This window comes from Falco rusticolus, chromosome 1 (genome assembly GCF_015220075.1).
Source record: "Falco rusticolus isolate bFalRus1 chromosome 1, bFalRus1.pri, whole genome shotgun sequence".
In the NCBI taxonomy this organism is placed as follows: Eukaryota; Metazoa; Chordata; class Aves; order Falconiformes; family Falconidae; genus Falco; species Falco rusticolus.
Window position 1 is genome coordinate 53404972 of NC_051187.1, and position 26764 is coordinate 53431735.

The following is a 26764-nucleotide window of genomic DNA, read 5'->3' on the forward strand; positions in this document are numbered from 1 at the left end:
GCACATCATGATTCTTTCTCAGGCTGAGTCATAAGCCTTTTAAACGCTCCCAGGAAGGGTTTTTTCCCTCAATCATGCTATCTATTTCTTAGCCAAGTGGTGCCTGTAGGAAGATCAGAATAACCCAAGCTAGGAAGAGCTCTGTGAGTTGCAGTGCCTGTAAGACAAACAAAGGAGTTGTATTGTTTGTTAACATGGCCATTTAGATAGACTTAAACCTCCACTGGGAGGCAAAAAAATTGCATTTTTTACTATTTTCAGAGCCTGACCCAGTCCTGCATTTGTGTGTGTATGTGTGTGTGTGTCTTTTGAAAAGAATTTTCTTTATCCTGCCAATCATGTATAGTCCACAGATAATATGGTTCCCTTTCTGATCCAAAACCTGCACAAATCCTCCCGGTACCATGCCTATGAATGTAAATAGGAAATATTCCTTTTCCAGACCGGCAGTGAAAAGGAATGTGTCCCAAATGCAATTGTTCCTTGTGCACTACATCTTGTGAGCAAGCAGCCGGTGTGGCTTGCTTCAGTAACTTTGATATGTAAACACTTTTCAAAAACATAATCTACATTGTCAAAGCCTAATCTAAATGATGCACTGACATCACTTATTTTGACATGCTGACTTGGTTTTGAATTCTCTCTGGATTGCCTGGCCCCAGATGGCCTTTTTGCGTTTTGTTTACTTTTCACTTCACTGTCACAAATTTTTTCCCATTAGATATACAAAGTCAATGGGTTCAGCCTAGTTTTGCAGCTTAGTTGACTAATATGGCATAGGGAAAGCGCAGACTGAAGCCAAGCAGAAGGTCAGGAAAAAAGCAATGTGATTCTTCAGGTATGACATAGAGACCAACAAAACAGAAAACTGGTAAAAGATCTGGTAGAGCAGCTAGAGATTATTATTTTTTTCAGAAAAACATGATTTGACTGGAAAGTAGAAATTCACTGAAACAGAGAAGGATTAGTTTAGACTGAATTTCTGTTTTTAAAAGCTTGCTTCTGAACAAATGCTGAAATTTTGTATACATCCCAGATATTCAAATGAAAAGAAAAATCCGGATTTGTTTCACATGTGAATGAATAATAAAATGTTACTCTAATAGCTCTTCAATGTAATTGGTTGTTTTGGATTTATCTTAGTCAAATAGTTCAAATGGCTTACACGATCTTGCTATATGAAAGTCTTTGAAGATACGTGAAAGCCCTTTATACTGGAAAAATAATCCCAAAAAGTTTGCATGAACTTGCTCATAATTGTGCACAGAGCCCAAAGGAAAAATAGGTGTTGGTGATGCCTATGGCAGCCTGGATCATGACTGAAACATGGACTGTCTTAACAGTGGTCTTCCATCTGGGTAGCCATGCCTACCCTCCCACACTTCTCCCAGTGTGAACACCTACCTTCCCTCTAACTGGCTGGTTTTATGGCTCAAGCAAAAAGCTTAGTGGGAAGTTTGGGGTGGAATTTAGCATTGCTGGAGGGAGCCTGATGTTTCCCTTGTTCCCTAGAAAGGAAAGGTTTCCTGCATGTTGCTGATTCGCTGACATGTTGTTTTCAGATCACATTTCTTTCCTTTCTGCTGAGGCGCTCAGGCAAAGCACTGCACGGCACCAGTCACGGTGCACTTTTTGTGCTGGCAGCTGCTGGGCACCCATACTTCACTTTTTTTGAAGAACAGACTGCTGAAACCGCCACATTTTTAGGAGCACCAACTTCCTTTCGGACTTGACAGTCAGTAGTTTGAGCTCTTCCTCTGTTTACTGCAGGTGAAATATGGGAACTACGCCTTTGTATGGGATGCAGCGGTACTGGACTATGTGGCCATCAACGACGCAGACTGCTCTTTTTACACCGTTGGGAACACTGTTGCAGACAGAGGATATGGGATCGCACTGCAGCACGGCAGCCCCTACCGAGACGTTTTCTCACAAAGGTAAGGGTTTGGAGAAGGAGGAGCAGTCCCAAGGGAAAGTTTCTCTCAGCTCTGGATCCTTCTTTTAATTTAATTTTCTGCAAAGGGAAAACATCTTGGGCTTGCAAACCACTTCATTTCTTACATGGGGATTCATTTCCTTGAAGACATAGGATTATTCACTTTTCTAGAAACTGCATTAAGAATACTTTGGTTTGCTCTTATTTTAATTGTTCCTGTTTCTTTTGGAAGCATTAATGAGAGAGGCTGAACTTCCTTAGCAGGAAAATGAGGAAAAAGTTGATTCATTTGCTATATAGAGGGACAGCATAACCCAACCCTTCCTGTCACAGAACACTTTTCTTAAAGAGAAAAAAGTAAGCTTGGGCACTGATGGGAAAACTGAAGGTGGTGAACAAGAACATTTGATGTTTCAGTGAAAAGACCATTATTAGTACCAAAAAGCTTAGATGCTTATCCCAGTACTGATCCATCTCTTGGGCTACAAAAGTGAGATGCTTCTGATACTGCATTTCTACCAGGAGCAAAAATATTAAAATAATTGTATGCACTGTGCCTTTGTAGTATTTGTGCTTCATTTAGTATTGATTCCTTGATCAGGATGTGTGTGAAAAGTAAAAACCAACAAAATATTGTAGAAGTGTAATATCTGCAGTCTGGCTTTTAGGAGAAGATGAGTGCTAAGCTCATGATCCTTTTTCATTCTGAACCTATTCTGTAAACCCAGTTTCTAATGGTTTGTGTTAGATGCATGTAACAAAACTTTACAGATGCTGTGATGTAATTTCTTTTCTGTGGTTGCCATAATGAATGTGAACCATTATGTCATATAAATATGCTTCATTCAGGCTCTTGCCTTTGCCTTCAGCCATAGAATGAGGTGGGGGGGAAGCAGTCAATCAGTAACAATAAGCAGATTCAGAGGAATCACTGTCTGCTCACACATACTGCAGGAACAAAGAAAGCCTGAATTCTTTGAATCTGTTCTGCATTGGGAGTGATTTGGCTGAATTTTGTGCTGACACAGTAGTAATGTAATACAAAAGTTCACAGGATCAACAAAAAATTTAATTTGAATGAAACATATATATGTTTTATCTATTACAATTAGCATTATAGGCAATTATATACTGAATACTTTCATATTCCAGCCATGACCAGGATGGCTCTGCTAAAAGTCCTTGGCTCTGTAGTGTTCGGGGTCTCCATGCAAAACAGAGGAGTAAAATTTCTTCCTGTAATCTTTCTAAGGAATGCTTCCAGCTGTTGCAGATCTCAGGTGCTAGTCAAGGTGTTGTCATCCTATTCAGACCATTGCCCATGTAAGCTTGAGTACAAAAATTTGAAGACACAGGGGAGTTTCATAGGCTGTGTCTTTATTATGAAATACAGTGAACCTGCCAAATGGCATGGCATGGCTCATGACCACAAAGTCGAGCATTTCTCATCCCCGCTGCCACTGCGCTCCAACTCAGGGTGGATGTATCCAAACTGCCCCTTAAGAACTGCTTCTGACATCATTTATATACTTGTTACAGTTCTTGATACATGGGGGAACTGGTCGCGGCTGGGTCTGGTGAGCGATGATGTTCTTGGTTGTATTCAGTACTCAGCATCCGGAGAGGCTAGGTTACATCTTCTCCTGACACACTGCCTTGAGCGACTTCTGGACTGTTCAGAACAGACTTGGTCTGTTCAGGCCTGACATTTCCAAGTACAATTTTATTTCGTAACAAATTTTCAGCATTTCAGTGTATTCTTATATCTTGAAGCTGTAGGAAAGCAGAAAGAAGCATTAAAAATTTCCACATATATAGCTCTTTTTATCTAAGGATCTTTGAATCAGTATTTAAATATTAGCATTTCTCAGTGGAAAGTAAATCTCATTTCTATTTAATGCATAGGGAATCCATAGCATAAGGAGACTTAAATGAATTCCCAAGGTCAGATGTTTTCCCTTGATAGAAACAGGGATCGTAGGCACTCAGAATTCTTCCTTTTCCATTTCCTACTATAGTTATCAGAGGGGATGAAAAAAGGGATTATTTGTGAGATACTGGGCCACAGGAGGGTCTGGATGGATACGCAAAACTTGGCACTGATGAGAAAGTTACTCATTACATTATCAAGAGTAATGGTTGAACAGAGAAACTGGAATTTGCTTGGAGTGATGCTACCTACTGATATATATTATGAAAATGTGTGTGCTGCCCCTTAAATTTTCGTTTCTGTTTTATGAAAGCATATTATATTGCACTTGTAATTATGTCCATAAATATAAATTTACAGTTTGAAGCTGTGAAACACCATATAAGAAACAAACACATGAAAGATGCTTACAACGTAGCTTACAAGGTTTTGTTCTAAAAACCCTTCAGTGCTGTTCCATATGATTACTTCCATGTGGTTTTCACAAATCATTCTTACATTTCTTCCTAATGAAAAGGCTGAACAACCTTCAGCTGCTGCAGCCTGTATGCTAAATAGAGAGGGAAATAGATTCCACTGTATAGGATTAGCAAATGTTCACATGAATATTTCACATTCTTTAATGCAGTAGGGAACTAGTTTGAAATATATTGGCATTTCTTGATCTTTCCCAAAATAAATATATTTATGTGGAAATACAGGGCTTCTCTTTTATGAAATTTCATATAAACCCATAAGCTGCACAGTGTTAAATCCCTAGGGTGCAGCTGTAAAAGGTCTGGCAAGCTTACAGCAGATTTTGGTCTCAGTGCAGGAAGCACAGGCACGAGTTTAAGGCTTTTCATTACCTTTTCTGAACATTCAGGCGATTCCCAGAGAAACAGGAACAGAGATAGAGAGGCGTAAACACCCACCCCTTCTGCCCAGTGCTAAGGGGCATGAGTTGCAGTCAAGATAACACTGTGGTAAAGTTTAGGCATTTGGGATTTCTGCTGTGTTGTTTTTCAGGGGATTAACACATGCAAAATACTGTGGCCTTTGGGGACTGCAATGATACTCACCTGCTCTGTTAAGTATTCCAGTCTCTACAGGAGTTTACCCATCAGTTAGGCTACATAAGAAAGGTATTAAACCTGTGATCAGTTTGAAATGCTGACTGAGGTGTCATCAAAACACACCCAAGGCCTTGCAAAAATTAAGTTCCCTGATGCAATTTCCTCCCATAAGTGATCATGGTGTTGTGCCCCTTTATACCACAGGCAGTTTGTGAGGTGCTAAAAAGAAGCCTGAAACAACCGAGAACACTGTAAGAACCAAAGCCATGGTGATGGGCCTAGTGGCCATGTACCTGTGTTTGGGATGTGGGAGCACAGCTGATGACCACCTGGTTACCTAGTACCCACCACACTGACGAAGCACACAAGCTGCGGTGCCCTGAGCGTGCTGCAGAGCTGGTGCTGACAGCTGCCCTGCTCCCAGCCTCAAACCGCTGCTACCAGCTAGCGCCTGGGGATTTGCATGGAATGCAGTCCTACCAGAACAGAATGAGCCTCCAGTTACCAAGGAACTAGGTGAAAATACTTATATTAGGCTACAGCTAAATTAACAGAAAAGGCTCAATATATACTCGATTTTAAATTATTGCAATGAAGCAAGTTTCAAAAGGGAATGTGCTGCCATTGAGGTACACTTGCTTGCATGGGTTCATATTGTGTTTATAATTTTACAAGTGTAAGGTGATGCCTATACTCTTTAGAGAGAAGACTGAGTGCTCCCACATATTTGAACTGATGAAATTTAAGATCAGAATTATTCTTACAAATGCAAGTTCAGGTATAGTGAGATATTAGTGGAGAGTGCGGCAAAAGGCACATAATTTAGAAACTCCATGTACATTTGCTGGGCTTTTAGAAAGTTAATTCCAGACACAACACAGAAAATGAAACACTGTTCAGGGTTATTCTTTCCAGACTCAAGGAAATCTAACATTTTGGGGATGAACAAAATGTTTTTGATGAGAAATGTTATACCATTCAAAGTGCAATATCAATATGTCTTCAAAAATACATTTTGCATGGGTACAGTTTAGTGAATGAGAAGGGTAACCAACTGAAATCACTGCAAAGAAACTGGTCTTTGAGAGCTTTCTTTTTCACATGCAGAAAATCTCTTCTAGGCCAGAATAAAGACATGAGGAGCAGTGAGAGGTCTGACTGCAGAATGAGATTGGCTTTTTGCTGTATTGGGATCGTAAAGTAGGCAGCTGGGGTCCCACTCCGTGGCTGTGACCACTCTCTGCCTAACACTGTCTCTGAAAGCAGCTGCTTCAAGTCCATCCTGAAAATAGGTGTGTGGCTGTAGAGCAAATAATATAGAAAATAATCTGGGTAACATTTGAACGATGGACCTGTCACAGCATCCCAATGACTTCATTCACGTGTTGCAGACCTTAACAAACACATCTGGCCATGCATTAGGCAGCCACTTGATGTGCTGAGGTAGATTGCTGACCCCTTTTCTTTGCCACTAAGACAACCTTTTGAGCAGCAGCAGCAGCATCCAGGTAGCACGTCAATTTTACATATATATATATATATATATACATTTTTCTTTCAAGGTAATGACGGATGATTTAATAATAGGAGCTGCCAAATTTCCTAGGAGAGTTTGAAGAGGATGTGTCATTCGGTTCATGAGGGACTGTGTGCTGACACTAAATTTGACACCTGTTAAGAAGTCTTTTCATCCCTAAACTTTAAAACTTCCATTGCACCCCTGGGAGGTATAAATATAATTGCAAACTCCTTTCTGTGTATTTCATAGGATGTCTCTGCTTCCTACAGTGCAGCAGCAATGGCTCAGGCTCTGTGCTGGTGGCTGGCTTTTTGTGGGGGTCAAGGAGAGGGTGGCAGCAAAGCGCTCGGATCCCACTCATCCCTGCTTCCTCTGCTGGCTCGCTCTCTTCTGCACTATTGTTGTGGCCACCCAGCGTGCTGGAGGCAGAGGGAGAGGAAACACCAATTTCATACTCGTCAGAGGCTAGCAGCCAGCTTTTTACTGAAGTAACTAGAAGCTGTCAACACCAGTACCACTGAAAAATCAAGCCGTAGCTGTTTTGCATTCCTTATGTCCCAAGAGCATCCATGTGCATTCTGCCCCAAAGACTCAACTCTTAGATAAATGAAGCAGTTGCAATAGGAAAAAAGAAAGAAAAGAAAAAAAAAAAGAAAAAAAAAGCAAGATTTCCCTGAGTCCACAGTGTGGGACTCTTGCTTGTTGTTCATCAGCTGTATCCCTGAATGGCACTCACCCCGGCCAAGCACAAGCTTACAGATACCTAAAGTTGTCTGTGTGTCAAAAGAAGATGCAGCAGCTGCACACCTCTTAGTGTGTAGTGTCTCATCTGTGAGAGGTGGGGTATGAGATGGTATAATGTATGGAAGGTACAACTACCACATAGCTTCTGCAGAAACCTCAGATTGAATCAGTTGCAATTAATTAGGGGTTTTGTGCTTTGCAGATGTATGCAGTTGTATCTAGCTGCAAAACTTTTATGCTTTTATTTATTCTTGCACTAGCTGATTGTGGGGTCATTTAAGGCTACTTATATGTTTATTGATAGAGCACCATTATTTGACCATTTATGTTTTATCTAATCTTAGCTAGTAGTATGTTGGTAAGTAAATCTATGTCTTGCTCTGACCACAAATGTTGCAACATGACAGTCTGCAGCATAGTAAATGCAAAGAAACGTAGCACTTCTGGGTAATGACAGAAAATGGAATATTATTCTATTTCAACTTCTGAAAAAAGGTTGGTTTTTTTTTTTTATATGCTAAACATGAATTAATCACTCCTTTCCATCTTTCTAGTCCTTTTCTTTAAAATAATAATCATCGTGTTATAGTTTTGGAAATTACAGAAAGAATAGATGTTACAAAAATAGTGGTCTTTCATACATGAACTTGGCTGAGGGTTAAATTGATAAATCATAGAGGTCGCAAAGAATTTGTGTGGCTGCTAGGGAAGCCAATCATTCCTTTCTGTCCTGGGAGGGCAAGAAATGGACAGTTACAACGATTCCCTCGTGGCAAGCCCGAAGACACATCACTGGCAGCAAGTGTTGCACTTTCAGATGACCAAGATTTGGAAGGAGAGAGCCACCGCGTAGCGTTTCAGACTCCCCCTTAGCAAATCATTAGAAATGTGCTTTAAAGAAATGGTATGGATTTTCTCTCATCCTTTTTTTATCTCATCAGTGAAACGCTGAGTTTTAGAAAGTTCCTGCCCTGAGTCATAAATATGTGCTTTTCCTGTCTCCTTACTATTAATTCTCTCGCTTTAGATTTTGTTCTGTGTCTTGGAGGTCACTAATTGTTCAAAGACTCCAGTGCAAGGAAAATTATTTCCTTCCTAACTGCCTTGATTTCTTTCTCTGAGTCCTTGGGACTGTGTACCCTTTCCTTTGAGGAGATCCATTTTTTCTTCATGAAATTCCAAGAGCGTGTCCCTTACTCTCTGATTTATCTTTTACCAGCTATGAAGACAATAAGAGTTTTGGATTACATCCTAACACTGCAGAGGACGACGATAATGATCTAATTAGATTTTTCATCAGTAAATACAGCAATCATTTGCAGAACATTGAATGCCTTAGTAAGAGCTCAGCTTTGCATTGCCTTGGTTATTTGCTTCGAATTGAAATAGTATTCTGAGCTGCATATATAACATTCTGAAAAATATAGTAGAGAAATTAGTAAAATCCCCACCAAAAGAACTTTTTTCTAATTATTGCAGATAATTAGAAAACTCTACAAATTGGGAGAATCATTGGACTTGAAGCAAGTTTATGCATTTAAATAGAAAACTAGTTCTTAGAACCTGCCCTTAGATCATGTCACAAGTTCATATAACTGAAATTAGATTAGTGAGAGGAAAAAAAATCCAAAATACTGGATTTCTGAGCAATCTAACATGAGAATCCAGTCTTAATTGATTCAGATATAGTCACTGTTAATAAAAGCCTTAACTTCAGAGAGGCACATAATAACAAGATCATTTCTCAGATAACCAGGACACTAAATAAAAACCCCTGTAGTAATACACCAATGTAATATTTCTTGACCATCCAAACTAACACAGCCTATCCTTATTTTTTTCTGTCTACATTAGACTCATAAGGATGAAACTGGGAATTGCACCAGGCCCTAAGTCTCAAAACATGTACACCTTCCTTTTTCCTGACCCAGGTCATCCAAAATAAACTACAACTGGCCTTCATGCCGGGAAACTCACCTCATGGAAGCGCTGCTCTGCCAGGCAGCCACCTGCCCTGACAGGGTGGTCGCATTCTGCACAGCTCACTCCTGGGCCACCAAATCCAGGATGAAGACCTGTAATCTAAAAGAAAACATGTAGCTTCATTCTGATTTTAAAAAATGGCATCCGTTACTTCATAGAAAGCCCTAGCAGAAGGCTTTTGTCCCACCACTATTCTCTCTTCTTTTTTCTGCCAAGCCCACGACCATCTGATCCAAGCCAACAGTGTCCTGTAATCCTGTATAAGCGTATCGCTAATAGCTTTCCCCAAAGATCAGACTGATCTGACGTTGTCCCTTTGCATCCTACTCCACTAACTGCCTAATGCAGAGCTGCAGGTTTTGAAGATCCTGCACTGTCATCAGAAGTGCTTCCTGGCTTTGTTATCCATTTGCATCTCACTTGCTAGCAGGGATTTCTGGCTGTAGGACTGCAGAGAAACTGTGGTTCCTACACATCGCATTGCAAGAGCAGGAAAAATAGTTCTATTGATTCCTGATGGTGTGTATCTGGTGCTTGCAGGTCTCACAGTAAATTCATGATTAGAAGTTGAAAGAGATGGAGACACCTACAGAAACACAGACTTTAGCAACTTTTTAGTCTATTGGCAGGTCTGAAGTTTATAACATGCACATAAATGAAAATTAATTAATGAAAACTTATAAAGGCAGCAAGCAGATTAGTGGGCTTTTTAAATATATCATAATATTAATTGATGGGGTAAGTTAAAGGAGCCTGAAGTAGCAGCACTGAGATGAAGCACAAGAAAGAAAATCGTAAGGGAAAGGCACTAGATCTTCTGGCATTCACACAGCATAGAGCTATGAGAATCAGCGAGCTGCCTGCTGGCTTCAGCACCTCTGAATCCAAATGATGCTGTGATGAAGGAATTGCTGCACACTGGAGAAGAGGTGCCCTGATTAAGCTTCATGTCTTCTCTTTTTCCTAATCAATGCCTAATTTCGAAAAGGGCGCTGCATTCAAAGTTTCAGAAAGGCAAGTAACTCCCCGTCATTACTGATGAACCACCCCAAAGAAAACAGCCTAATTGTAACACGTTAAATTGCCAGTAGATATCACTTTGCAAGCTACTTTCCATTCACTTCTGTAGCCTTAGGCACTTCAGACTTGGCGTGTAAAATGACCAGATACTACCCAGTGACATGTGTGCAGCAGTCAGTGGAAGCAGTGTTCCTCTTCCAACTATATGGAAGCAACATTTATTGTAAGCTGAGTGGTTTGTGTGTTTTAAAGTTTTATAGAGTAAGTGCATGGCTGCAGAACGTGAAACTGCTTGGTTATAAGTCTGATGACAGTAAAGCTAAAAGAAGTTTCAGTGAGTGGCTTCCCTCCAAGAATTTTCCTTTTCATTTATTCCTGAAGAAGAGATTAGGTTTACAGTTAATGTACACTTTCCTGTAGTACATTTTTTGTTTTCTGGCTGCCTTCTCTTACATTTGTGTGCGTCAGTCTTGAGAGGAACAAGTTTAACTACCCCACCGAGTCAGGCAGCAGCATTGCCTTTAAAGTGGGGTGGAAAACGAGTGCAAAGCTTTCCCTGGAAATAGGAAGGATCCAGTCATGTAGCTGTCTTGATGACAGAACCATAACAACCACAAATAAGGGTTTAGCTCACCTATCCCATACCAGCACTATCTGTCAGAGGTTCCTGGCTCTTGACCTATGTTGTTCAAAACACTGGTCAACCTATTTCAGTTAAAATGAGCGAGAGTGGCAAAACAGGAGAGAACAATAAATCTTTCCTAACCCGTTTTGTTGGCTTAAAAGGTAATTAACCTTTAGCTGGACCATAAAACTAGTCTTCAGCTGGCCCTGTTTTCCAGATAAAAATGAAAGGCTTCTGCCTGAAAATAGAGCTTCTTTTCAAAACTGAAATGTGCTCTGGTAAATAGTTAACTTGATAGTATGACAACTAGAGGGATTCATCCACACCTGAGCTAAGAATTTTGCTTCTACCCGTGGAACTGCTGCAACAGGGGCTACCTCAGCCTGCAGAGATTTCCCCTGCCATAAAACATCTGTCTGCTGTTTGTCACCAATCCTTGAGTTGTCGGTAGGCAAAGAAAGGTGCTAGCCTTGCTTGATGACTTCCGTCAAGTTCAGAGGTAAAGAAAGGAAAAAAGGCTTTGTAGAAAGTCTCCAGAATGTAGAGCCAAGGAAGAATGGTAGCAGCATTTGTAGCAGAGGTGTCTTCCCTTGCTGAGATAGAATGTGAGGAAGAAGAAAGCTGGTTGCGTGGACAGAGGGAGCGAGAGGAGAGGAAGGAGCTGGGTGCTTTACTGTGTATTATTGTGGAGGGGGAATAAATGGAGCCTTCCTTATTGCCCAGCTCCATTCAGGGAGGAGATTAGCAAAGTGAGAAATCTAAGGAAACTACCCAGAGAAGCTTTCTGCTGTGTGTCAGAGCAAGCCCATGGGATAGGATAGTATTCCCAGGAGGTTCACCAGTATGTCTGAGCACGGTGGTTATAGAGGATTGTGGATTAGTTGGAAGGTGAAGATGGAGTGAGGAAGCCTTTGTTCTCTGAATGTATGGGATGCCAGTAGCCCTGAGAAAAAAGTGCTGTGAGGATGAGGTATCAGGAGGTCCCAAGAACTCCTGCCCAAATCCCAAAGAAGACTTGGTGGTAGCAAGGAAACCAAGTCAGTAAGCTGCAGAGAGGCTTGCATCAAGATTTTTGTCTGGCATGGTATAAACAGTAAATTGCTTTGGAAAACTTCTGTGCCGTGCGCTACCACAGTTAAAATTACCACATAGCCTGGCTGGGCTGTGCCGTGTACCATACCCCCAAAGGTCGGAGTCACGGGATGTGGGCACGTAGGCACCTGGAGCACACATCCAGCTGCAGGCATTAAAGAGTCTCTGCCCAACCCAATCAATTAGGTATGCTGGGGACTTTTTTGCCCAATGTTTTTTATATGCTGCTTTCTTGCTAGTCAGATCAGGTTAGCCCAAAATAAAGCAGGGCCCTGATCCCAGGTGTCATAGCTCTGATGACTTTTCAGAAAACCAAGTGCCTTTCCAGACCCAGGTCTTGTACTTAAACGTGATTTCGTTCTGCTTTGTGACTAAGTGCAAGCAGAAGAAAAGGATGATGTGGCCAGGGGAAAACTGTGTTTGTCACTTTATTCACAAAACACTTTTGCAAAGTGCATTTAGTAATTTGCCATTGTAACCACCTGCACGAAGAGCTTTCAGTGCAGAGCTCTGACACTGTATTTAGTTCATACTTTGACTGCTCAGCTAAAACTTCCATTTGCATGCATTTATTCTGCTTCACACATTATGTTATCAGTCACTTTCAATATTTCAAAGTCACAGCAGTTTTTTTCTGACATACGTTTGTCAGAATGAACTGCCATGATTGCTGATATTACAGACTGCAGGTCCTGACTAAGGGAAAAATCTTGTATAGAACTAGAACATTGAAATTGCTCAATAAAACAATAGATAAAACAGAATAAAATTAGAGTCAATGAACAGAAATAGATACTTTAAATGACCAGCCAAAAAAAAAAATTTAAAAAGGAGGAGGGGAGGGAAAGGCAGGATTTATAATCCCATGCAACAGAATTAATCAGGAAAAATCTAATTTTTTAAGTTCATATGCAAGGTATTGAAAATGGCTCTTTTCTGCTGCCTGGTAATGAGTCAGTAAAGTATGTCATACTTGGACATTCTCATAATCAAGTACTTTGTCATATTCCTCTAATGATCACTCTCAACAGAAGGATTTTAATAATCAGTCCATTATAGCCACAGCACAATATAATGAGGGGTTTTGGCCTAGCCCGAGAGGGTGCTTACACTCCTGATTAAGTCCTAGTGCTAGTAATTTATCATGGCACATGAGCACATCTCTCTCCCTCTCGCATGTGCTTGATAACATGCAGGGGCTTTGCTAGTTCGCTCTAAACGCCCTTACACTTTAGGACCGAACCCAAGGGGAAGCACACTTGTTTGGAAAGCTAATGATCCTATTATGCTTATTGTAATTAAAAAAATATTTTTTTCCTGATATTTGCTACTGTTGTCTTCAGCTGAAAGAATAGTGCAACAACAGGTGAATTACCAAAGCAGTGAAGAAAAGCTGCCAGTTAATTACCTGGCTTTGTAGATAACTACATACTACAGCTGCTCCCTCCAAAGCAGAAAGGTTTCAGCTAGTAACAAGCATGAAAGGGCAAAAGAACTTGTTGACTGCAGTTTCGTAGGTGGGATGCCTAAACACAGCCAAAGAGAGCACTGATATCGCCAAAGACACCAGATTCCGACAGAAAGCCCGTAAGACAGGTTCTCTGTTGTTTTGGGTTCGTTTGGATTTTTTTACTTAAAAATTCAAAATTTTTTATTTTAACAAACTTCATTGCAGTAATAGTTGGAGAGAAAAGTAGCAGATTAGTAAGCACATATTTGCAGCCTTAAGAGAGGGTAAGGACTGATATTTTTTGGCTTTGCTTGGGGTATTCCTAGAGCAACATGTGAGAGGAAGCACGCAGGACTGAGCCTTGCATTAGCTGAGAAGTATGCATTCTATTTCCAATGCAGTTTGGTTGTATTAATTTCCTTGGGTTTGGCGGGGACTTGAGTTAATTAGCAGTGGATCTTCAGATCATGGAATTACACTAGATTTATACTGGTTTAGCTGACTGGAGAATTTAATCCTATAAATATGTGTTTGGCATAATTTAGATGTAAGGCTCAAGATTAATATCCCCATGAAACAGGGAATTTATGTTCATTTCTTTTTTTTGCCTGTGAAATGCTGTGCAAAGCTACAGCAACATGTCAGCTCTGACAGTCATGCTTGTGCAGCGACCAGGGCTTTCAAAAAGCCATTGGGGTTCACCCGTGGCATCAAGTTCCCCTGTGTTCTTCCACCATCTTTTATAAATCTGGAGAAAATTGTAAAATCCATAAAAAGAAAGCAATTGAAAATGAAGTATGGTTAAAACCCAGCAGAAGTGAAGGGGTTTTGATCATTTTTGTGTCCCTTTTAAATTAGAAATACCTACAACGGTCATTTTAATTTTTTTAAGAGTAGCAGTCTTGCTCCAAGTTGAATATGTAAGGCCTTTTGAAAATAAGGGATTTTAGAAAGAATGACTGATAGGTGTTTAAACCAAGAACAAATTGATCCATGATTGTGTATATAGGTAAGTCACTCTGCCGGCAGCAGCATTTATATTTTATTCTCACCCCCAAAATGAAATGTTTCTGTGCACAGCTGGGCCAGCAGCGGAGAGCAGAGGACTAAAGCATAGCAATACCCTCTGTCTGCTTTACAAGTGAAGGGGCTATCACTCCCATGGGTAGCGGGAAACCAAACTCAGGGGGATGAATGACACATCAAACATAACTCCGCAAATCACTCAGCCGGCTAGCAAAGCCATCGCTTCTCCCACCATCCCTTTTCTGCCCATTTTCCCAGCTTTTCCTTCCTTATTCCGAGCACTAGCTTTCTTTCGTGGAAAAAATTCAAATTCAGGGTCATTTTGGTGTTGGTGGGTTTTTTTTTTTCAGGGCAGAGGTGAGGTGAAGCAGCCTCTCTATTTCCACTGAGAGCTGCAATAGCTGAGATTAAGGGAGGCTGCAGGCTGCGGAGCCTGCACAGCCGTGGGCTGAGTGCAGGCACAGCATCCTTCCTCTCCCTCCTGCCAGCTTTATTTCAAATTACCTGGTGCCTTGGCACCACCAGCTGTTTCCTTTTTTCTGCTCAAAGTTCTTTCCTATTGCTGGTTCAGTTAACACCGACCCTTGTTGCTGCTTCAGTGTTTTGTAGAAACCTCCTGTCCCATGCACATCCGAACAGGGATAGTGGTCCACGGGGTGAAGTCCCGGATGGGAGCAAGGGAGCAGCCTCCAGCATGGCTGGGCAGGATCTGGGTCCAGGTGGTACAAAGAGGGCTGTAAGAGCTTGCCCCTTGAGGGAGGTGGTCTCAAAACCACCTCAAACCCAAAACTGGTGTTTAGAATCAGTGCTGTTATTCATTGTGAAGGAGAGAGGATTTATCATTTCCCTTTTTTCCCAGTTTCTAGGAAGTGTGAGTGGTTTGTCTACTCATTGGGCTGAACTGTCATCATTTTATTGCTTGTGTTTGAAATAAAGTTGGGGTAAGTGATGCTCGCCACGAGACTTGTGTCCTGGGCAGGACTGGGAGCAGATCATACTGTGCTCCTTTCAGCCCATTGCAATTCAAGACGATTCCCACAGTGCTGCATTTCAGGTTCAATTCTGAAGATCTGCTTGCTCACAGAGAAGCTTTTTCATTCCCCACAGGCACTTGCATACACACTAGTATCTTTTTCCAAATTGAAGAAAAAGTAGAGATGACAGCCCTTCATCTTGGCTAGGCAACGATAAGCTCCTTGCTAAATTTTGAAATGTTACAGCCCTTTAGATCAATAATATACATCTAGCCAATCTTTTACAGCTGGAATTATCGCAGGGCTGAATCTTAATAGTAATGGTGCAGGTTATCTGTGTGTAAATAGTGCAGTATCCTTATTCAACAGAAATGCTGTGGGTCTGCACTGATACATTGATCTGGATAGACAGGATCCTTTATTCCTGTCTGGAGGCACCTTCTTAAAGTTCAGTTTGTGATACTTTCAGGTAAAACTGATGATTTACTGTTCATGGATATGGCAATTTATCTGGTGTGCTGCCTACAAACCAAAGTCTTTTTCTCCATAGGCCTGATGCTGGCCTTCGTGAGCCTCTTGCTATACTGCCAGCTCTAATGTAAACATTGCATCTGGGCAAGAAAGTTCCTTATTTCTGTCTGCTGTTCTTTTCAGTAGTCTCCATTGCTTTCATTTGGGGTGTTAGTGGTGCTTGCCTTGAGTCATAGCTCTTTGACAGCAGGGTTGAAGGAAGCTTTCTTGGCAATGTTTGCTTTTCTAGGGAATTGTTTCCTGGCTGGAGGTTTATTACCCACCCTGAACTTGACCTTTCTTTCAAAGAAATTTCAGCTCAGTTTTTTAACTTGGTTTTAATGAAATGGAGTAATTTGTTGTTGAAGGAGGAAATAGTATTATATTCAGGGATTATTTTTTAAATCAAAATAGGTAACAAATTATGAAATTATGAGGCAGTTGCTCAAGGTCTTGTAAATCAGAACTGATGCTTTCAGCACACTATTTCTCCTATGTTACCCTGTCTGCTCCATGATAACACTGTAGTTAGCTAAATTACCTAGTATTAGCTAGATACTTAAATGTCATTAGAAGTTCTTAAATGGAAATCTTTGTAAAGGCTGAAAGTAGAAACCCATTATTTGATAGAAATAGAAAAGAATGCTTATAATACTTCCAGAATCAGTCATCATAAAATGAGGAGAGTCTGAATTAAGGTTCCACATCAAAGAAACCTGAAGGTAAGGGATGCAATTAATTCAGCCAGCCAGCTCCAAATCAGCCCTAAAATGGTGTCGTGCGGTTAACCTGTGCTTATAATTAAGGCATTTCCTTAGTTACTAGAACCTAAGTAGATAAAAACAAGTGTGGTTATTTCTTTTCTTTTCAATTTTGTAAGAACATGTTAGATTTTTGTCTTTTTGTCTTTTGTCTAGATGATTACTTTGTGGCGGGGATGGGAAGGCCAGTAAGCTGAAAGCTTAGGAAGTTGAAAATGCATTGGAGGGAGGGTGCCTAATCCTGATTTGTACTCTGAAAATCTTCCTCTAGCTTTTCCTACATCAGACATGCTTTGTGGACCAGGGTGCTGACTGCAAATCTGTTCACTTCATTTTAAACAGCTCTTCCCCTGCCATCAGCCTGCTGCCTTTCTCCTCCAAGCTTATAGTTTGCTCCTTTGCAGCATCTCTCCAACATATTTAAGGCACTTAGGTCACCCTCAGCAGCATATGTGAATGCTCCAGCCAGGGATGTGTATAGCCCCAGGACACCCAGGAGATCCTCCAGACTGCTCCCTGTCCATACCATGAAACCAAAACTAACTTACTGTGATCTGTTCTACTTCATTATGCTGTTTATTGAATTTTGCTGGCGGTATTGTCTTTTGCACTCTTGGGACCAGCATCAGTTGTCATGGCAATTACCATCAGATGGTTCCATCTTGTATGCTTGGAGGAGGGTAGGAAAACTGATGGCCAGAAGAAGTATCAGTTTAAAGAGGCATAAAGTATCAATTTCTAATACAGCTTAGTGACCAAAATGTTTGGGGCTCTAGCAGTTGGTAGATAGTTTGACTTCAATTAATACCTTGTATGTATTTCACATTAGCTCCTAGATGGATATTATTATTTTGGGTTTTAATACTCATGATGACATTTGAAATGACTGATGAAAGAAATGGGCTGTTCTCTATGAAGACATTCTTCAAGTTGCAATAGTAATCATACGTCCACCCATCCTGCAGATGGTTTGGCCATTTGATACTAGGAGACAGTTTACAAAGGAGCCCCAAACGTGTTTGAAAAATCATAAACTCTCATCAACGTCCTTATCCTCTCTGCATAGCTTAGCCCCAGCTTCCCTGATGCTCTAGGGAACAAAGACTACAGAAACGGAGGCTAACCACGTCTCCTGTCATCTGACTGGATTATGTTGTGGATGCAGCCCACGTGCTGATATTTCTATTTCAGTGTTTTTGAATGTTAGGCCTGCCTATTGCTGCTTCTAACATGGGTGGGTTGGTTTAGTTAATTTTTTATGAAGTGGAAGCAGAACTAAGTCTGAAAACTTCTTTGCGTAAGCTTGAAGATCTATGCGTGATAACAACATACCATTACTGCTAACTGAATTATAGATTATTTTTACCAGATGATAAACACAAACAAGAAGGCTTCATGCTCTCAACTACTAAACCTCTCCACCCACTAAATTTCTCCCACAGGAATTTTGTCTGTATTGACTGAGGAAGTTTAAATCCTTGTAAATAGACATAAATTGATATCCAAAATGCAAGATAAACAAAATTATGTAAGGATGCTAGGTGCTTGTAAGAGTAATCTATCAATCCTCTTTTCTGTAAAAGAATGACAGAGAGAATTAGTAGAGTGGGGCCTTGAAGCAGTATTACAATATATACATATTCAAATATGCTCTCCTGGGATCTTCTTTTCTTAAAATAAAACAACCCCTTCCATGCAAAACAAATCTGGAAAAGGGGGAAAGTGTGTATTAAAATTTTCTCAGTTCATAGCTCCATAGACAGGATCAAACTCATTTCTGTCAAAATCTGTAGAAAATGCTTCACACTCCTTTCAAGTCAGATACACCTAACAGGACAAAATTATGTTTCTGGCACATCTCGGTATGAACTTACTATTTTGCTGAGCAACTTGAAATAAACAGAGGTGTTTTGAAATATCCTGGGCTGCCCGCTGGCCAGTTTATGTTTAGACAAAGAGGAGAAGGACCTTTAGCTTGTTGATTGGCAAAAGTCTGGGCAAGCATTGCCTACTTCTCTGTTGAGAGTCTGGCTTTCATAATGGAGGTAAAAGAGGCGTCTTTGCACACAAGCCGTTACATATGTGCTTCAGCTTTGCTGCAGGGATGCTTTGTCACATGCGTGCCGAAGTCACACAGCCTCTCTTCCAAAGCCTTTCTTAAACACAGGCTTAGGAAAACAGCAAAGGTTTTTGATGCATGTTGGGTAGCATTTTAAAACCTCTCAACAAGGGATGTATCAATATTGATCTTGTGCTGGAGGCTGAATTTCTTGACGCTTCACTCTTTTGTAATGAGACCCTTTAAAGGAAAAAATGGGCTAATAATACTCATTTCACCAGGGCCTCAGGGGAATGGAAGCAGGTTTCTTGTCACACTTGAGCTGACAGTTTTCTGATTGATGGCATTTAGGGTAAGTTGAAAGAGGATTAAAGCCTCATGATGCTGGTTTATTTCAAGAACATGACATGTTCAATATGATAATAAAATGGGAATTTTTCTTCTGTGGCTTTGATGGGCTTGGGGTTCTTTAGGATGAAATTATGGATAAAGCGATGGCTGAAGTCAACTCTATGTGTTTCTGAGGCAGCTGGACGTGGGATGACAGAAGCCATTATAAAACCCTGGGCTGTTTTTTGGTACAGAGAACTTGACAGCAAAGCCAGAAGGAAACAAATACTGTAATGATTCATTTCCTGTGGGAGGCCAAAACTTTTAACAGTGTTGGAAGGCATTTTGCCATAAGATGCTGGCTTTAATTTCATAGTTGTGCTGACATTGTATATCAAGGATTATTAGCCGCAAAAGGCACTAGAGATAGTGGTTTGAGATTACAGATATCTAGAGGGCTGGTGAAGTGAGTTAATCTTATATTCTTTTGCAAAGACGTAGTGAATGAGAGGAAAGAAAGTGCTTCCCAGTATCACATTTTAGCACAGAATGGAGTGTAATATCTTTGCAATGAGGTGATGTACCTGAACCATCCATCCATCAAACACTTGGATTTGACCTTCAGCTCACTAGTATATGTGTTTTACACACTAATAATAAAGCCAGAGTAATAGTGTTATAGTCTGCAGTACTAAAAGTGGGTTGCTGTAAATAAATCTCTGCTGGACCAGGAAGACTTAGGTGTATTTTTCATAAGGGAACCTTAACTTTTGAGCAGACTTAACGTCAGGGTCTCATCTCACCAGCATGAAGCTATCATTATTAACATCCCCTGCAGAGCTCTGAAATAACTTTGCATTTACTTAGCTATTTATATGCTTACTTATATTTTAAGTAAGCTTGGTTGGCATTAATAAAGTTTATGGTTCATTACTATTATATAGTCATTTATATTTAGAAAGACCACTTACTCTAGGCCATTGAAAGCTAACTTTTCGACAGCCAGCTGTTGACAGCTGTGCACCACACAAGGGTCTCCAGAGGTTACTTGACCTTAGGTGCTCCAAATTGCCTCTGATGTGGCCTTTTTGGGCGGAGATCCCGCTCGTGTTTTGGCTATACAGGGAGCTAGACATGGGCAGTTTTGCAGCTGGCCAAGCCGGGTAGCTGCCCCACGCCAGGTTTCCCAGGCAAGCATGCAGAGGGGGAGCACCAAGGGACACTGGCAGGAGGAGGGCAGAGCAGAGAAAGGCAGGTGTGGTTAGATGTGAGGTCTGGTGTCCTTCATCCACCACTTATCTCCTTCACCACTGGGGGAACACCAATGGGGCATGCCAAATCCCATTGCTGTTGCACTGGGGTGCTTGTTTAAGATCTGCAATCCAAGATCTTCATTTGTCTGATATAAGACCCAAGTGACAAAGCTACAGGCAATTTGCTTTATTGCTGTTATATGACCGTAAGAATCAAAGGAATCTGCTGGGTCACCGAATCCATTATCCTGCTATGATAGGCAAGCACACTATATGAGTCCTTTCATAATTTCATCAAGCACAATCTCAATACCAGTCTGGAGGATATTTATTCACTTGAGTGTTTTCCCCTGGGAGGTCTGTTGTTTTTCTGGTGCTGTTCCTGCTGGGAAGCTTTTCCACTTTCATGTTATTCCCATTTTTTACAGTCTCGATTTCTTCGTAGCCACTGTGTAACTGTTTGCTTTTATTAACATTTGCTTTTCCCTCACAGTGCTTTTCTCTGCTTCTGCCTTCACTCACTCTAAGCTCTCCTCCTTTTCATACACATCTGAAAGGCTTTTATTCCTCTGAGATAAGGTCTCTGTTTTCCTGTTCATCCCCCTGTCTCTTTATCTACACCGGTTCTGGTTTCCTGAAGGTGGATAAGGGAAGTTGTGCAGAGTGTGTCGGATGAGATCACGCCTGTACCTTCCACAATTTGAATCAGTAATATGATGCTGAGCATATCTGGCACAGCATTTACCCATTTTGTAACTTCATCGCGCTGGTGGTAGTTAGTCACTGTTACACCCCAACCTTTGTTGTCCTCATTCATATCCAAGCGATAAATTCCTAGCTGGTATGTTATACTGTTCTTCATCAGCTATGCACTCCAGCCCTCAGCGTGGTAAATAATTTTTACTGAAACCTCAGTAAAAGTGATAAATATAAGAGGCATAAATATAGGGGTATTGCTATTTTTTTGTTTGTTTTGTTTTACTCTGAACCTGAAGATGGCCTTTGGCAGAAAATTCCCAATCATGTAGTGAAGTAGCAATGTGGTAATACCAATTTTTGTCATTTGTGTAGGAAAAGGCCTGATATGAATGTCTTATTGTAGTTCAGCAAAAAAAATCCACTTTATTTGGTTATTCAGGGTTTTCTTGAGAGAACGTTTAATTCCATTCACTTTTCTCACACCTACAGTCCTTCAGCATAAAGAGAATGATAACACAGAAGAAAATGTCATTGTTATAAACTAAAGCTCACGGTGCTTCTAAGCAAGTCTCTATTCTTTGTAAACCTGGAGAATAATAAATGCAGATTGCATCAGATATGTAGCTGATGATAATAACACAACGTTTGGTCTCTGATTATTCATTGTAGTAGAACAATTACAGGAATCTTGAATTTTTCTATGGTGCCATTGAGATTTACTACAGTTCATTGCAAAAAAAATGCAGAACAGCCTTGATAGAAGTAGAACAGAGTCTATTTTTCTCTTTTTCTTATAGTCAGAGGTATTATTTGTGATTGCCACCAAGAGCCTGGTTTCATGTAAGAGCTGTGAGATGAAAAACATTAATTTCCTCAGTGCTCTTCACCTGGGTCCTGAACCTTTTAGCAAAACTGGGCTTGCTTTTGAGTCTCCAGCAAAAGCCAGACTCTGGTGTATTTCCAATGGATTGAAATTTTATTGCAAGCATTTTACACTAGAACTACTGTTATCTGCTTGATAGATAAATTTGTTAAGCTTTCTGATGGATTTTTACATGCTAAATAACATATAAAATACTGTTGTTACTTGACAGGGATGGGTTATTGGCAAGTAATAAATGGAGTCAAATAGAGACGCTTTCTTCCCTAAACACTTTCTTGGGATTGACAACTGCATGTTTTTATTCCAATAATTGGAAGTTTTCAATGCAGGTACGCTGCTATATCTGTAGGAGAAATTTGATCTCTGGTCATCAAGACATAGTTCATTTTTGGCTAGTACTAGTAAAAATAATTGTAATGTCAGTTCTGTACCTGGATTACTTGTGATAGATATACTTCTGGATTAGGCAGTCTGCACTCTGAAATAATGAGAAATGTCAGGTTTTGGTTAAAAAATGAGCAGCAAAATATCTCTGCAGGTTATTATCATTTTGAGGAATTGTGGTTCCTCTCTATTATTCCCTCCACTATTGTCAAATTGTCCAATTTAAGTGAGTAACAGTGCATTCTTCGTAGAAACTGTTGGTGGGAGCCAAGGAAATAAAATGTAATGGATCTATTACATAAAGGATACCTGCGTATATTAGCCATTGGCAAAGTTGGGAGACAATAGCCAGGAATCAAGTTTACCAAATGGAGGGGCATTTTTGTTTTGTTTTTCAGAATACTGAGCAACCCAGTCCTACTAGAAAATGCTTGCTTTTGTATAGTCCCTGCCAATATATTTTAACACAGCAGTCTCACAGGCTGGACACCTTCTGCCTTCATTTAAAACTCATAAAGCTGCTATTTAAATCTTTTGTAATTATGCATGAGTAACTATGGAAAACGTTTAACTTCATGCACTGTCACATTTGTAAACGGAGAGATGTACTAATTTTTCAGAATTCAGTTTTCCATACATCCTGCAAAATCAGGTTTAATTTCTATCCCTTTTTAAAGAATGCATTAAAGCATCGCCTTCCAGACCGACTACATAAAAGGCAAGGATAATTCAGAGGTTTGCAAGTCTTTTCTCATCTGTTCTTAATCATAGCCTAGATGTCTAAGGATCAGCTCATTGTAGCCAACTCTGGAGTTTTCTGTTTGTGCAATTTGTTACTGAAATAACTAAGTATTTGCTGAAGCTAATACTTGCCTTTGATAGCTGCTTCTTTAGTGAGAATAAACATGCTCAAATTTCATTTTTAGTTAGCAATATCCATGCTCTGGTCATCTTAAAACTAGAACTTTTGTATATATCAGCCTGCACAGAGGATGTTTGTAAAAAAAACGTTCCCGGGTTTGTTTATTCCTTCAGTATTTCTAAGTATTTAGCACAGATCTGTTCCAGCATGCTGAGCATCCTTTCTGTGGGGAGAAAAGAGTCAGATTCTTTAAAGTCCCTGTTGGGAAAGTAGACCAAACAAAGGCTGTACTACAAAAAGGGATCTGTAGAGCTTTTCTTCTGTCCAGCAACATCTTGGAGATACCTTCCCTTATCCTAGTTTTGCAAGGTCTGTTTGGGCTGAATTACCTGCAAGACCCAGTGGAAATACTCGTGGCTTTGCAGGCTTCAATGACTTTCAGCCAGTTCTGATTATATATTTAGATGCAGCATAATATGGAGCTTTAAGAAAGCAATTGTTTGTAACAATAGCTATCCTGTATGGTATGGAACTTGTTAAAATACCCTAAGCAATTAAATCACTACGCAGAATTGACAGATTTCATTGCTTAGGTCCCAGCTGCCATTGTGGCCCATGAAGGCAGTATATTTCTAAATGAGGAACAACTTTCTTTTCTCTCTTTATGTGTAAGACAGACCAAACTGTCATGCTTAATTCTTCTTTAATGAAAATGTATTTATTTGTTTTCATTTTGGAAGTGAATTTAGGATTTGGTCTGTACGGGGAGAAGAAAAGAAATCAGCACTCTCTTCTGGGCTAAGATCTTGTGCTGTGTGCCAAGTGTTATTATGAAGCAATTTTTTTATGGTAAAATTTAGAGCCTTCTATAAGAGATTATAATAAAAAATGTTCCAAGGGTCTGCATCCATAACAGTGCTGGATGTCGCTATTGTAGAGAGTTTAATTTTCTTTCATCAAATTCCTTTTTGTACATTGTGTCTGTCTTTTTTATTTACATAAACAAATTTCAGAGTAGCTGGACTGTGCTGGCATGATGATATGGGCATGAAAAGTCATCCACCACCTTAAATACTCTACATTGTCCTTTCATTGTTATTCCTTACAGGTAGGGCTGCTGCTCTGTTAAATAGGTTTTTGTTTATTCCCAGTCCTTTTTGTTCTCCTTTACTTAATAATCCATGTCAGCAACTAGATCCCAGTTTAGAACAAAAGAGAATACAATTTATTTTCCCGGTTGCATTAAATTTATTTTACAACATAAAAGGTACCGGTTTGACTCTTAGCTGCACTGGTACTTAAGTAGAGCTGAGACCCTCTGAGCTGAGGCAAGGGTGCAGGTTAGCAGGTTTGCATGCTTTTACCCCTGCAAAAGAGAAGCCAGGAAATTTCCCCTTGCATGTTCTCTCCCATGCTGCCCTGACTGGGGCAGAGGCAGTTTTGCAAATTGAAGAAAACCCTGCCCTTAACACAGGAGCTGGAGATGGAAAAGGCTTGTTAGATCACTCAGCTCATTTCCCTGACAAGGCAGATCTGTCCTCTGCCTTTCCTGGTGCTTCATATGTCCTCTGCATTTCCCTCTGCTTCGGCTGTCTTGGGTTTTTCCAAAGTGGAATGAATCACGTATTTTATCTAGTCATTAATAAGAAAAACCTCACTCTCCTGTGGCATTCCTGTCTTCCTTGCTATGGGAAATATTATGTTATTGGTTTACCCAAGTTTCAGCACTTTATACTCTGTAATGGTAGTCTTCTAAGCAACCACTATCTAATTTATATTAGATGAGCACTATCCACTTGTATGGTGCCCATCACTGTGGTGTCTGAGCACCAAAGTGACAGCTTTCTTTTCCCTTCCTATGTGCACAGTGGGTTGGCATGATTTATGATTGTCAGCTGTACTCTTAATACTTATGCTTATGAGTGCAATTGTGTTTGTTTAAATGAGTTGCAGCATTTTACAGAGCTTGCTGATTTTAGCCTGTATCAGCATTTTCCCCGTATGAGATAAGACAGGCCTTTCTATCATTTCCCAAATTCCCAGCTTTTTAAAAAAAAACAAACAAGGAGCAGCCAACCTACGGATGCAAAAGTGACTGGGTGCTGTGGTTACAGACAAACCAAGTCTGTCCAGGTCTGTGACTGGTGCGACTCGCCCAGCAAGATCTGCCAGCAGTTTTGTAGCCTGCAGCTGCTCCTTGTTCTGGTCCACATGAGATCCCAGCAAGAGGAAAGCACCGGTGAGCCAGAGCATTCCTGCCCTGGAGTCCCTGTAACTTAGGGTTTGTGGTGGGCTAACGTTGCTTTGCCTCTCTCCCTGCTTTCTTCTTCCCAGGTCAAGGCCCCTTAGCCAGCAGCAGTGCAGGGCAGAGCTGGTCGCTGCTGCGTTTATTCCTCTGTCATTTCTGCTAGTGGTTGATAAGAACACCTCGCGCTGGTAATGCTCTGCTTAGTGCCCTTTAGATGTCTTGCCTTACTTCAGCTTTAATCTCCCCACTGTTGAAAACCATCCCCAATTAGGGCAGAAGAAGATTCTTCCAACCTACTGAGGTTTGTTGGCATAATATTTACTGTCAGTGTGCAGCCTCCTTTGGCTCAAAAAGTACATCACACGCAAAAATATCATCTCTGATTTCCTGCAAAATATCTGTTTTCTCTGAGAAGTTAATTACTGATTTCAAACCAGCTGAAATAAGGGCTAATGATGGCCTTCTCTTAATTTTTGACAAGTGATGGGTTGATTGGGACTAACTTTACATAGCTTCAAATGTGAAATTTAGTTGCAATACATTTCCCTTTCCTCAATTCCTCCACAGACTGTGCCAGAGACCAGTTTATTTTCTGGACTTTTAACAACACAGAAACTGCAAGACCAGAGCAATGCAAAAAGAGGTATTTTGAAAACTCTCGGTAGATGATGCTCGAGTCTGCAGCTGAAGCAGTAGGATTGTACAGTAGCTAAGCTGCACACTGAGTGCCCAGGTAATACCAAGGCAAGTCAAGCGGGCCTGGCATGTGGCAGGGCTGAAGAAGGCAGCAGGCAGGAGTGACGCTGATGGGAACCTGAGGTTGCATATATTAGCTAAGCCAGGCTTTCAAGGCAGTTTCTTCTGTTGTTGTTGCTGTTAAGATGACTGAGCAAAGGAAATGAGGTCGTTTTCCGTGCCCTCGTGCCTGGATGATGGATGCATGGATGGCTGGTTGAATTTGGAAATGTTTCACCCCAGTGGGCACACTTACACCTCCCCATGCTCACCAGGTCAGCTTTGGCTGAGCAGGGATTTATTCTGCCTCATTCAGCACATCCCCACGATGCCCTGGCCTCACACCCCTCTAGCCCTGCTCTCCAGGAGCTGCACTAGCTGGCTGCGGCCGCCATCCCTCCCTGACTGGAGGCACATGGAGGTGAGCCTTCATCCCTCCTCTCCTCCCTATTTTACAGGCAAATTAGTGTGTGCAGCCTTGTTTTCACAGTTGTGCCCCCGCTCAGCTCAGCGCTGCTGCTGCACAGTGAAGCATTTTACAGGCTTGTCCATTTTCAGCAATAGGAGCTGTTTCCTGTTTAAAGGGTGATTTCAGATGTTTTGGTTATTCACTGGGCATAGGAAATATTTCTAGCCACTCATGCATGAAGCCATTAGTTAGCATATTACTTCTTTTTCTTGCCTTC

At 40.8% G+C, this 26764-nt stretch overlaps 1 protein-coding gene across 2 annotated transcripts in view; it reads left to right on the top strand.

Annotated features, from left to right (window-relative positions):
- Positions 1 to 26764, top strand: part of GRID2 (glutamate ionotropic receptor delta type subunit 2) — a 730152-nt gene that overhangs the window by 655915 nt on the left and 47473 nt on the right. For both annotated transcript variants that reach the window (XR_005103041.1, XM_037379411.1), the window contains exon 14: positions 1771 to 1937. Coding sequence is in view for 1 of the 2 variants with exons in the window: in XM_037379411.1 (XP_037235308.1) it covers positions 1771 to 1937 (167 nt within the window). In the remaining variant the exon portion in view is untranslated. The remainder of the gene's footprint in view (positions 1 to 1770; positions 1938 to 26764) is intronic.